Below are 13191 nucleotides of genomic sequence, written 5' to 3' on the forward strand. Positions count from 1 at the left end.
AATGTAATCGGATCCATGCAGAATCATGTCACACACATTCATTCATTCATAAGCTGCTGGCAGCTCCTGTCCCACCGACATTCTCACAGACTTCATCACACGGCCATGTTCTCTCCAAAAACCCTCACTCCCTGCCCATGATGCCTTTTCAACATGTTGCGGTACCTCAAGACGAAAAACCTCAATTATATCACTGGCTCAGATTCGCTTCTCTGGCGCGCTCATTTTCATCTGCGGTCGCTTCCCTCGCTTTTTTTTTGTAAGGCTTGGATTCAAAAAGACAAAGATGGGAGAAAAGAGGGAAAGATGGAGGAGAAGAAAAAGAGACAGTGGCGATTTAAAAAAATTAGAAAGTAGGGGGGGTTCAGACTCGATAGTAAAGTGGGGGTGGAGTGAGACGACGAGAGTGAGAGTTGCAATGTGAGCACTACTGTTTCTGGGCCCTCCACACACTCCTGTTAATGAGAAAAAGATGTCAGAGCGATGGAGGAAGGAGGATGGGGCACCAGCCACTCTCTCATGAAACCAGTGGCCTACCGAATATACACACACACACACACACACACACAAACACACAAAATTTAAATAGAACATTTTACACTCTTCCATAAGATTGTATTCTGTGTTTAAGGTGCTTCCCATTTGGTCATTTATCTATGTGTCACCTTTTTTTAATGAAATCTTGCCCCATGTATTGTATTCCCAACGACATGGTCACTTTGACTCTCACCTCAACCACAACCTTAATTCCAAACACACTCACACACACACAGACTAAGGATTGCCCTGGTGAGGTATTCAGAACAAGCTACAGTGAAATACCACACAAACTTGCTGGTTTTCTATCATGGGGGTGAGATATTTTTGCCTCTTTGGCCCAAAAGAGAGAGCGAGCCCAAACCCTCTAGGTGATCCCTCTGATCCCTGACCATTTATTGTGGAGTTGATCCCAAGCTTTTTCCAAATCCTCCAACTTCAAGCATCGCAAATCCCATAAAACTCTCACTTTTCTCTTCTGTTTGTGTCCACAGAGAAGCGCCAGGACAATGGCAGAATATACTTTGTCAACCACAACACGCGAACGACACAGTGGGATGATCCTCGGACCCAAGGGTGAGACTGTGAGACTGTAGAAAAAGTACTAACTTGGATGTGTGTTAGTGTGTGCATGTGTTTGCCTGCTTGTTAGACAGCATGTCGCTTTGGGTGTCTGCTCCTACTGAGAAAGATATATTTATTGTACACAGTTTAGTGTGACGACAGAGGGAGTCATCTGCTTTATGATATGTACATGTTTTCCACTGATCAGGGAATTTAAAGAGGCATGTTCCCAAACATTTGACACATTTTCTGAGGCCCATGTATACAGGAACATGGCAGAACAAATTGACTGATCTTAACTGAAAAAAAGCAGTGGTAAAAGAAAAGAAGAATTCTAGTTATACTTCCCAAACTCTAAACATCCAGAGATGAATTTGAAAACTATCCCATGATCTGTCTCCTCTTTATTTTACCATTTTTCTGGCATCACCCTCTATTTCTTCGACATTTAAACCCTTCCTGAGCTCTTAAATTACTTTCCTCTCACCTCATCATTCTAATCGAACCTCTGTCAGCCAGTCGGTAAGATGAAGTAAATGTTGCACATCACAGACTTGCAGGGCATCTATATGCCATTATAAGGGCTAGCTGGCGATGTGGTTACTTTTGCCTCTTATTTATTTAAAGGAGCAATTCACCCCAAAATTAAAAATTCACATTATGTACTCAGCCCCATGATGATAGAAAGTCGGTTGTTAACAAAACATTTCTTGAGCTTCTCAGCAAAACAGTGTTACAGCATTTTCCTGAACAAGTGAAGTAGATTGGGATTTGTTTTAACATGACATAAAAAACAGCTGCGAAAAAAAAAACCATAAAATGGCTCTATACAGCTTCCAAGCCTCTGGAAGCCCCAATATCCCAAACTGATTTGAAAAAATGTTATTTACATCCTCAATGTGTGGTCGAGCTTGTGCATTCACTTCAGATCAGGTGCATGTTAACACTTTTAGCTTAGCAGCTACAGTGAAGATTACAGCTTAAAAATGGGTGTAAAAAACATCACCCTCTGTCCTCTTGGAGACTTGAACTTAGCGCGGATGCGCTATATGAAGCCATTTATGTTGTTTGCGGTTATTTTATACATTTTAAACAAGTCCCCGTCTACTCCAGGTGTGTAGGAGAATGTTGCAACACTGTTTTGCTGTGAAGCTCCAGAAATGTCTTTTAGGATTCTTGAGAAGTGTTTTATTTTTTAGAAACACTGACACTCTGTGATCTCGACTGTAATGATAATACAGGAGGGACACAAACTGCAGTAAGAGTTGAACAAGAAATTCTTGGCCACATTCAAAATATTGCTCAGAGTCACCACTCTTAATGAAAAAAAAATAAAAAATTAAAGTTTGATGCCTTTGGGATCCTCAAAGGAGATGAACTCCACCTGAGCATGGCCAAAAATGTTGTACCATGGCAGGGTTTATATTTTAGTGTCAAGGGCTTTAGATCCACAGGTTGGCAGGGGAGGTGTGTTAGTTTCATCCCCAGGACGGGGCCCCTACGGCTGGGACCGTGCTCACTGCCCCTCTCCCTGTTGCAGGATGATCAAGGAGCACCCCCTGCCCCCGGGCTGGGAGATGAAGTACACCGCCGAGGGAGTCCGATATTTTGTGGACCACAACTCGCGCACCACCACCTTTAAAGACCCCCGACCTGGGTTTGAGTCAGGGTAAATATTCTCTCAGCCCTTCCTCCCGAACCTGCTTTTATAGAAAATCACAGTATGTCACCGACTGAGGCAAAGACATTCTGAGGAAATGATCTTCACGCCATCGAAAATCCTAATTAATTGAACTAAATCAATTTCTTTTTCAATTTTTAAATGATTGCACAATGAATTTGCCTAAGTCTGACATAACTGCGTTGCAAATATTAATTTAAACAATCCCCCCGTTTTGTGAAAACCTTACAAGATCATGAGAAAGGTCAAAACTGTATTTTAGAGAACATCATCTTTTTTTTATTTTACTTGCATCTTTGAGGCCATGTTCTACCTATTGCCTTTCATTTCTTTCCTGAGCTTTAACACCAATATTTTAACAAAAAGTCATATCTTATCACAGCAACATGTTGATGCTAGCACACACTCATACGCACACACCTCTTACCTCAGCCTGTGGATGTTTGCCTTGCCTTGAAGCAGTCTCAAATCTTACCACAAAAGTCAGGAGAATGTGCAGATGTGTGACAACAGATCCACTGCAGACTGCACTGGCATGTGTGTGGGTGTGTGCGCTGGTGTTTGTGCCTTTCTTTGTTCATATTCGACATGCAAGTGTGTATAAGCTTATTGTGTGTGTGTGTGTGTGTGTGTGTGTGTGTGTGTGTGTGTGTGTGTGTGTGTGTGTGTGTGTGTGTGTGCATCTACGAGCTGCCTTTCCTGCTGATATCTGAACGTATTTTAGGCCGTAGGTCTCCTGAAAGAGTCTGTACTGTTTTTATACAGGATCCTGCAGGACTGTGTGTGTGTGTGTGTGTGTGTGTGTGTGTGTGTGTGTGTGTGTGTGTGTGTGTGTGTGTGTGTGTGTGTGTGTGTGTGTGTGTGTGTGTGTGTGTGTGTGTGTGTGTGTGTGTGTCCGTGGCCAGCTCTCTGCCGCTGCGGTCTTAATTTCCTAACCCAAACCAAGATGTGCCTGGCAGCGCGGCGAGCACAAACCCGACACATTAGGGGCCTCCTTCTTCTTCTCTCCCTCCATTTCACCCTCTCCTCCCTTCCTCCCATTATCTGTCTAACTCTCTCTCTCTTTGTCTCTGTGTCTCGGCCTCTCCTGTGCTGACAAGGCACATATCCAGCATGTGTGTGCAGTGGGTTGGTGGAGCTTATACTAACACAGCTGCAGGCCCAGACTCACCTCTGTGCGAGAGACCCAGACGCACCGAGTCGTTTTTTAGAGCAGAATGGCTGCTGTGAATTTAATATTTACTTTGAGTGTCTGGCCTGAAACCTGGAACATCAGGGCTTCTTAAAGGAGACAGAAATGTTTCAGTTGATCAGCTTTCAGTTTAGACCCGAAAACATCAGACACCAAAGAAGTCAGTGTGATTGTTTTAGATTACTAATTATCCAGTCGGGATGCCTCGTGGATTTTGCTTAAACAGTGTAAAATCAACTGTGTCCCTTTCCTCTCTCTCCCCGAATGTGTGTGTGTGTGTGTGTGTGTGTGTGTGTGTGTGTGTGTGTGTGTGTGTGTGTGTGTGTGTGTGTGTGTGTGTGTGTGTGTGTGTGTGTGTGTGTGTGTGTGTGTACGTGCGTGTGTGCGTGCGTGTGTGTGTGTGTGTACAGATCACGGCAGGGCGGTTCACCTGGTGCTTACGACCGCAGCTTCAGGTGGAAATACCACCAGTTCCGTTTCCTGTGCCATGTAAGTGTTAACTGGAGTTTGAAGCCACCATCAAACTCTTCGTGTCCATTCTCCTCACCTTGTTTGCGTTTGGGTCTGTTCACCCAAATAGTAAAAAAAAAAAAAAACATTTTATACTTGTATATGTATTCCTGTATAGTAGAAATGCAATTTTTCGAACCTCCACTCACTTCCATTGTAATTGGGTGAAGGCAGCAAATAAAGCAAATACTATCTGCCTGGCTGGATATCACTACAGGTAGATCAAGGGAGATAATAAGTGTTTGAGTCAGTAACCTGCTATGATCGTTGCCTTGTTACAAACTCTACTACATCCAAAAGTAAACTAAATAAGCTTATTAACACAGGGTGATGAGAAACACCAACAATGAACAAGTCCTCCATTGTTATTGGGAGTTGTGACACGATGTCCATCACGCACAACATGTTTTTTTGATGTCCTTATTCATGGTGCAAAAGCTCAGAAAAATTGACCCTGGCTTTTTCCAATGCGTTTTATTCCTATTCGTTGTGAAATAGCTGTGACAAAAACAGTTATAAAAAAATGTATTGATGTGGAAAAAAATTGCATGGAAAAAAAGTCATCCCCAATGTGTAAAGGCCTTAAAGGTCCAATTTGTAAGATAGTTGATTGTTGAGTTCCATTCCCAATCCGTCAAATGATGCTTTGGGTCTGCGGCAGGCATGACCTCGTCCATATTTCATGATCTAGGAAACCCAAAATGTCATTATCTGATGCGTTTTGAATAAGACTCAACAATCAACTATCTTACAAGTTGGACCTTTTAAGGATCATAACTGAATTAGGGTTGGAGTTAGAGGTGAGAATTAAGAGACTTGTGGTGTCCAGCAGCTGTCAACGCCCCAGAAGGCTTTTCAGGAGGTCATACTGACTCAAACTAATGTCTGCGTATTCTGTACTCTAAGATCATTCTAACTTGTTTTTTGTTTTTGTCTCTGTCCAGTCCAATGCCTTGCCCAGCCACGTAAAGATCTCTGTGTCCAGACAGACACTGTTTGAGGACTCCTTTCAGCAGGTCAGAGATGGATATATCTATTCGACACAAAAGCTAATCTCATTGGCTAACTCCAGTATCTGAACTTGATCTACAGTCATTATAATATTTGATCAGACATACCTACATTTTTTATCTGGATGCAATTTTTAACATTTTCCACTTATTTCTGTCAGTCTTTGTGATGCAAGTATCTGTAATCTGGGCTCAGATGAGTCCTTTCATACAGTAGAAAATAAATATGCCATACATCTAGTAAGCATCTGAAACATGGTGGATAGATATTATTGTCAAACTTCACACAATGATAGTATGTAACAATCACTCGCCTCTGAAAATGGGGTAACTCCACCAATTTTACACATTAAAGTGTGTTTACAGGTCTTGGGGAGTAATAATACATATGTGAAAAAAGTAGCATAAAGCCTTTTGTGGCTCCAGAGGAAGCTGCTTGTAATCTGATAAACTGCCTCCAGTGATGTCACTTAGTGGCTTAATTGCTCTTCTCTCTGTATGCATGTATCATTTGTTTATAATGTTGTATGTGTGCTGTCATCAGATCATGAATGTGAAGCCATACGACCTTCGCCGCCGCCTCTACATCATCATGAGAGGCGAGGAGGGGCTGGACTATGGTGGCATCGCCAGGTGAGAGAAACAACAAAACATACCTTTCCTCTTCTCTCCACATTCTCCTAACATTCTGTCATTTTGTGAGTGATACTACAGGTGTTTTGTTTTTTTCAGGGACTGTCATATTTGTGTGTGTGCAGATGAAATTCTCACTGGTTGCCAGCAGAGGTCATACTGTAAATTGCTTAACACCCCTTTTAAATGTTGCTTCCTGAAACCATAAACACCTCCTACCCTCTTGCGACATGTCTGTCCTCCTTCCCTTACCCCCCATCCCTCCATCCACCCATCACATGTACGCATCCTGCCCCCTCCGTCTGCTGTGTTCCGGGTCTTCCTTCCTGTATATGTTGTTAATTTTCTGTTGGCGGTGTTCTCATTTTTTCTGTTTGGTTTTGCATTGTGTCTCTGTCTCCGGTGTCACGTCAGTGGTTTTACCCTATGGTAGGTGACATCATGCTGTTCTACCACAGGGTAGAACCACGGACGGGATGTTGGGAGGTGTCTGCGTCCGTCCGTCCGTCAGTCCATACCCTCCCATAAACCCCAAGCAGAGAGGCAGGGGCCTTGGGAGCGCTTGGTTTTGGTGCTGCAGCTGGTGGTGGTACTGCTGGTGGCCCTCGTTCTCTCTAACACGCATCCTTACACAGTCTGTTGTGTCTTTTTATTCTGCCCTGTGTATTTATCCTTCACTTTGTATGTTTTGTCTTCATATAATTTTTGTGTCAAGTTTGGTTGTAGGATGTGTGTAAATTTGTTGATGTACTATAAATTCTAATTCATACCACTATCCAGAGTAGGTTGATAACATTCTTATTTTTTAAAGCTGAACAACAGAAGACTGCCATAGAAAAATAGCCCAAATTAAGAGAAAATAGTGTCTTGTTCTAATTAAAGAAATCATTTTACATTCTAGGAAATATCTTTATTCCCTTTTACCAATATTTAGATGACAGCTACACAGCTAGCCTTCCTCTGTACAACGGCTGTAAAATGAGGCCTACATACCTCGTTCAGCCACTGATTAACATGATGTATCTGGTTTGATTGAAGATCCAGTGTGTAGGATTTAGTGGCATCTAGTGGTGTGGTTTCAGATTGCAACCAATGGAATACCCCTCATCTCACCCTCTCATATGGTGGCCACTAAAAACACAAAAGGCCCTCTGTATAGCCAGTGTTTAGTTTGTCTGTTCTGGGATACTATCAATCAATAAGTCAATCAATCAATCAATCTTTATTTGTGTAGCACCAATTCACAACAAAAACGTATCTCATGACACTTTCCTCATGTCAACAAGGCAACCAGCTGGGACTCCAGGAAGTTTCTGGCTTGACATGAGAGCAATCTAAACAATTATTTTAATGTTATAATTACTCAGTCCATATGCCCAAATGTAATTCAGTATTTATAACAAGTATTTACAGTACTTGAATACAAGATTTCAAAACTTTTATGAAAGTAGACATTATTAAAACTATTATACTACTATAAAATTAGACACATTAAAACTGTTTTTATGTAATTTGATTGTATTAAACAAATCAAATTTGATTTGACTCAGAGCTCAGTGTCGATTTTCTTCTTTACTGAGACTTTCCCATCACATTTAGAACACGGATATTTCAAAATACTTAATAAGATACAGAGAAGAAAGAAAAATGATCACATACCACATTAAGTGCCAGTGACACTAAATCATCTTCAGCGGTGTAAAACCTGCAGGCAATTGAGAAAATGGACAACTCCAAGCTCACTATACTTAAAGATAGATCTACCTGAAACTGACAGTCATCCCTGGGATGAAACAAACTGCGACGCAGCATCTCCTCACATGTGTCACTCCTCTGAAGCAGTAGGAATAACTGTGTTTTATTGTCACTTTTGTTATTTTGTTTTGTATTATTTTTGTATTATGTGTTTGTGGATCATGTTCTGTCTGTGCATTAAATGTACTGTGATAATTGTTTTGTCTGTATTTGTGACATGATGTCTTCTTTTCTCCATCATCCATTTGTCACTTACCAACCAGACCATGATTAATTGATTTTCTGCTCCTCCACTTCCTCTACTCTGCAGTCTTTGATTAAAAATGATTGTTCCAACATTATGCACAACATTTTTTAAATGGAAAATGATCAAGCATGTGCACTGACTACTGACATGATTACCATACTTCATCATATGTTCCTCTGCTGTAATAATGTTTCTGTCCTGTCGCTCTGCAGGGAGTGGTTCTTCCTTCTTTCCCACGAGGTTCTCAACCCCATGTACTGTCTGTTCGAATATGCCGGCAAGAACAACTACTGTCTGCAGATCAACCCAGCCTCCTCCATCAACCCTGACCACCTCACATACTTCCGCTTCATCGGACGCTTCATCGCCATGGTGAGCTTCACTTTGGAGTAGTTTGTTAAAATCAGACTTGAAATTTGATTTGTCCTGGGCACTGTACTGCAAAAGGCAACACATGTGTTCGGCTGTTTTATTGTTACTCCTTTGTGTTTTTGCCTCAAGCACATGTTTAGTGACACTGAAAACAGCCTTCTAACTAACTAACATGTATGATGGGTAAAAACCCAAACAAATACCTTATTCCTTATTCAACTTGTTTCATTTTCATCGGTGGTCATTGTCTGAGCTGTCTACAAAGCTGCAGAGTCTCACAGTGGGCAGCAGTTGATCATTTTCATTAATGATTAATCTGCTGATTATTTGCACTATTAATTAATTATTTAGTATATAAAATGTCAAAAAACTGTCATCACAATTTCCCAGAGCCCAAAGTGACGTCTTCAGATTGTTTTCACTGTTTCAACCAACAGTCGTTCAACCAACAGTAATGAAACTGCCCTTCATTTACCCTCATAAATGACAAAGAAAAGCAGTAAATCATCAGATTTAAGAAGGTAGAACCAGCAAATTTTTTTTTTAAATAAAATGACTGAAATGATTAATCAACTGTTAAAAAAAAAAAAAAAAAACTGCTCTTGTAACAGAGCTGTTGTGTGGCTTATAAACATTCATATTAAATTCAATCTAAAAGTAATAATTCAGAGCATTCTTCATTTTGACAAGAAAACACTAGTTCAATTCCTTTTAGACTTTTAATTCAGTTTTTTTCATTTTAACCATCCATCTTTTTAAGAAGAAAATGTAAAAGCCATGAAACGAGTAAGTTCATGTTTGAGGTTAAATTTTTCACACAGACACAGAAAGAATCACGTCTTATTCTTTCTAATATACGAGCAGAATTTTCACTTTTTTTAAGTACAGTTGTTGTACAGCTGTATCCAGAGATTTTTCCCTTGAATGATCAGCACAGACAGAAACATTGTGTCCACATGTGTGTGCTGACATATCTATGAGTTGTTTTTGAATATATATTTTGTGGAGCCTAACTCCTGATGAGTTGCTCCAATGGCATAGTTCTGTCTTTTATGGTTCTTTTTGGGCATTTTGCCGTAATTTGATAGTGACAGTAGAGATACAGACAGCATACATAAACGTGCAGCAAGGGTCCCTACTAGCACTATATTATTTTAAAGAAGTATACAGTTCCACAGTTTGTAACTTTCAGTAACATGACTTACAGTATGTACTATAATGTCTCTCTCTTTCTGGGATCAACTCCAGAAAGCTGTAAGCCCCAAAAACCGACACCCTCCACCCCTCCTTCCGTCTGCCACCCCACCCCTCACCCACACCATGACCTCACTGCCGCACCCAGCCCACACCCGCCAGCAGCTGCCTATATTTAGTCCTAAAATGCACTTTGCTGACTTGCCTTATAAAGATGCTTGTCTCTACCAAACCACTCTTACTGCCTCCTTTTCTTCCTCTCTTCTCTTTTCTTTACCTTTTCTACTTTCCGTCTTTACAGCTCACTTTCCACCAACACCCTCTCCTCCGTCTATAAATCTTCCTGTCTGTCTGTATGTGTGTCTTGCTGGCTGTGAGACAGACACATGGTCAGGATACAGCAGGACAGAACAGACTGTCACTGAGTCAGTCAGCGGGTGCCGGTGTTGTTCTTGGCTCTTGCAGCTCTGAGCCCACTGTGGTTTTTATAACATTAAACAGCTCTGTCTGGCTGAGTCTACTCACTCTACCTCTCTGGGAACACACACTCAATGAGGGCAGATGACTTGATTCACAGCTGTGTGAATGTGTTCAGTTAGCGTAGTGTTTTGTCTCTGTATCATGATCTAATCTCAGTGACCCCTTGTGGTTTTCACCATGAAAATAAGGATAGAAGGTACAGAATAAATCACCGGAATGTCATTTTGAAGTGAGACGTACGGGACTGCAGCTACAACTGAAACAAATATGTCACCTTTTGTTGCTGCAGCTGTAGAAATACATAGGTAGTGGCACAGACATTACATTAATTATGAGTTGTGGTTTGGGCCCAATTATCAATCTTCATTTGTATAAGCAGGTGTGAAGTTTTTGCTTGTAAATGATTGAGGAAAAGAATTCTCACAAGCTGCCATGATTACAAAATAAAAGGCCCATTCATGTTTCCTGTAAAGGTGACTGGCTGTTAAAGCATTTCTGACACTTGAATTGGCATGAAACAATCCCTGGTGAATCATCAGCACAAACACTGAGCCATGGAGAAGAACATATGTGTTGTTTGTCAGGAACAAATGTGAACCATATGTCACCAATGGCCATACAATAACACTATAAAATCACCAAATAACAGCAGAGGAAAAATACTCCCCTCTCTTGTCTACTGTGTTTGATCCAGCGACTCAAACCTGCCATATCATCAGGTTTAGTAAATACCAGCTGACATTCCTTATTGTGGTTTCTAATGTAAGAAATCCTCCCTGCAGGCTTTGTACCACGGAAAGTTCATCGACACCGGATTCACGCTGCCATTCTACAAGCGAATGCTGGACAAGAAACCCACACTCAAAGACCTGGAGTCCATAGACCCTGAGTTTTATAACTCCATCATGTGGGTCAAGTAAGTAACACAGGACAGGTCATCTCTGAATGTGTGTGGTTTTGTAATTTTATGCTCTCAAGCATTGTTGTAAAAAGTATCCAAAAGTCATAATTGAGTAAAAGTAAAGATATCGTGTTATATCAACAGTAAAAGTGAAAGTCACCCATATTAATGGTACTTAAGTGAAAGTCTTAAACTATCGTATATGCAATGGACTTTTGTATCAAAACTCAATTTTTCTCAGTAAATGAACATAAATATCTAAATTACAAGTAAAAGTCAATTATACATATTTACATGAACAGTATGCATATGATATATACTGGGGGTCAACTGATTATCACCCTGGATGATTACAGGAATGGTCCTCAACCTCTTTGAGTTGCAACACCCCAGAAAGCACACACACACTGAAGTGATGAGGTTTAGCTGTATGTTAGAGCCAGATTCTCTCAAAGAAGAGAGAGATCTCTAACCCAGTGCCTAAAAGGCTGAGTAGCAGGAAATTTGTAATGTAAAGGAATTATCTTTCTCGCAAGAAATGACGCAAAGGCTGTTGCCTAAAATGAAGGTTGTGTTTCTGTGTGTGTGTCCAGAGAGAACAACCTGGAGGAGTGTGGCGTGGAGCTGTATTTTGCACAGGACATGGAGATCCTTGGGAAGGTCTCCACTCATCAGCTGAAAGACGACGGAGAGAACGAGCTGGTCACCGAGGAAAACAAGGAGGAGTACATCAGGTATGTTTACGTAAGCAGTGATAACCACAGAGAAGAATGGTGAAATGTAATTACAAAAGTGTAAGAGAGATGTTGTCAGCGATGCAGACCAAACCATAAAAACCAACCACTCCTTCTTCCCTCAGCCTGCTGACAGACTGGAGGTTCACCCGCGGGGTGGAGGAGCAGACCAAAGCCTTCCTGGACGGCTTCAATGAGGTGGTTCCTCTGGAGTGGCTTCGCTACTTCGACGAAAAGGAGCTGGAGGTGAGGAGGATTGGGAGGGCCAGGAAGGCTTTTTAAAGTCAGAAGAAATGTAACAAATGTAGAAATTTCAAATTCAAATTTCCTGGATCTTACTGAACCGAGTTTCCACTCATATTTAATGAACACTATGATGTGCTTCAGAAAAAGACAGATTCAAGAAATTAGAACATTAAATATGTAAATATGAACTAGAGGAGGTATAATACAATAAGTTTCTAAATAAAAGCAAGTTTGAAGAGATGAGCTTTGAATTTTGTATTAGAGGTTGTTAGCAAGGTGCACAGATTTACATGAAGTCTGGGGCTATCAGTTGATACTACCTCATATCGCCTTAATGACTGTCTGTTCCTGTCCGTTTCTGTCAGTTAGGTAACAAAAAAAAGGTTCTCTAAGATTTAAATGTTAAATGGATGAATTGAGATGCAGCTGTAGTGAGTCCTGGCTGTGGTTAGGTGTGTAAATAGCTCCAGATCCTGATTGATGAGCACTTTCTCCTTGACTCCTGCTGCAGCTGAGCTTTCATCTAAATGAGTCCATATCCCAGCAGACACCCAGTCTATCAGAGACCGTGTATTAAATTAGTCTGGATTCCAGATGGGACGTTCTGTGACTCACTGTTTCACGCTGTCCTGTCCCATGTTGTCCTCTGCGTGCTGATGAGTCAATAAAGGACACAGCGCTGCACTGACTGGCCTTTAAATGTTGGTGTGTGTGTGTTGCAGCTGATGCTGTGTGGGATGCAGGAGATCGATTTGGCTGACTGGCAGAAGAACACCATCTACAGACATTACACCAAGAACAGCAAGCAGATCCACTGGTTCTGGCAGGTATGGACACTCTGTGGTTCATTGAGCACAAAGCAGCTTGATCCAAACACACAACTGCATGTGTCGTGGTGTGTATGAGTACTGATGTGTTTGTGTGTGTTCCTGTAGGTGGTGAAAGAGATGGACAACGAAAAGAGAATCCGTCTGCTTCAGTTTGTAACAGGAACCTGTCGGCTGCCTGTTGGAGGCTTCAATGAGCTCATAGGTACACAACACTGATCCACACAAAACATCCAGGACTTCTCATTGTCATTGTCCAAGTTTTCAGATATCAGGATATTTGACATCAGCAATGACGTCTATCATTT

At 41.3% G+C, this 13191-nt stretch overlaps 1 protein-coding gene across 2 annotated transcripts in view; it reads left to right on the plus strand.

The window, feature by feature from the left end:
• wwp2 (WW domain containing E3 ubiquitin protein ligase 2) overlaps nt 1-13191 on the plus strand; it is a 58212-nt gene that overhangs the window by 42474 nt on the left and 2547 nt on the right. Inside the window, exons 12-22 of one of the 2 annotated variants that reach the window (XM_073471582.1) lie at nt 1032-1113; nt 2642-2770; nt 4385-4463; nt 5429-5500; nt 6039-6127; nt 8342-8501; nt 10958-11091; nt 11670-11810; nt 11936-12056; nt 12779-12883; nt 12992-13088. In XM_073471582.1, coding sequence (XP_073327683.1) covers nt 1032-1113; nt 2642-2770; nt 4385-4463; nt 5429-5500; nt 6039-6127; nt 8342-8501; nt 10958-11091; nt 11670-11810; nt 11936-12056; nt 12779-12883; nt 12992-13088 — 1209 coding nt within the window. The remainder of the gene's footprint in view (nt 1-1031; nt 1114-2641; nt 2771-4384; nt 4464-5428; nt 5501-6038; nt 6128-8341; nt 8502-10957; nt 11092-11669; nt 11811-11935; nt 12057-12778; nt 12884-12991; nt 13089-13191) is intronic. The other variant, XM_073471583.1, reaches the window with a different exon arrangement.

The sequence above is a fragment of the Pagrus major genome, chromosome 8, assembly GCF_040436345.1.
Source record: "Pagrus major chromosome 8, Pma_NU_1.0".
NCBI lineage: Eukaryota > Metazoa > Chordata > Actinopteri > Spariformes > Sparidae > Pagrus > Pagrus major.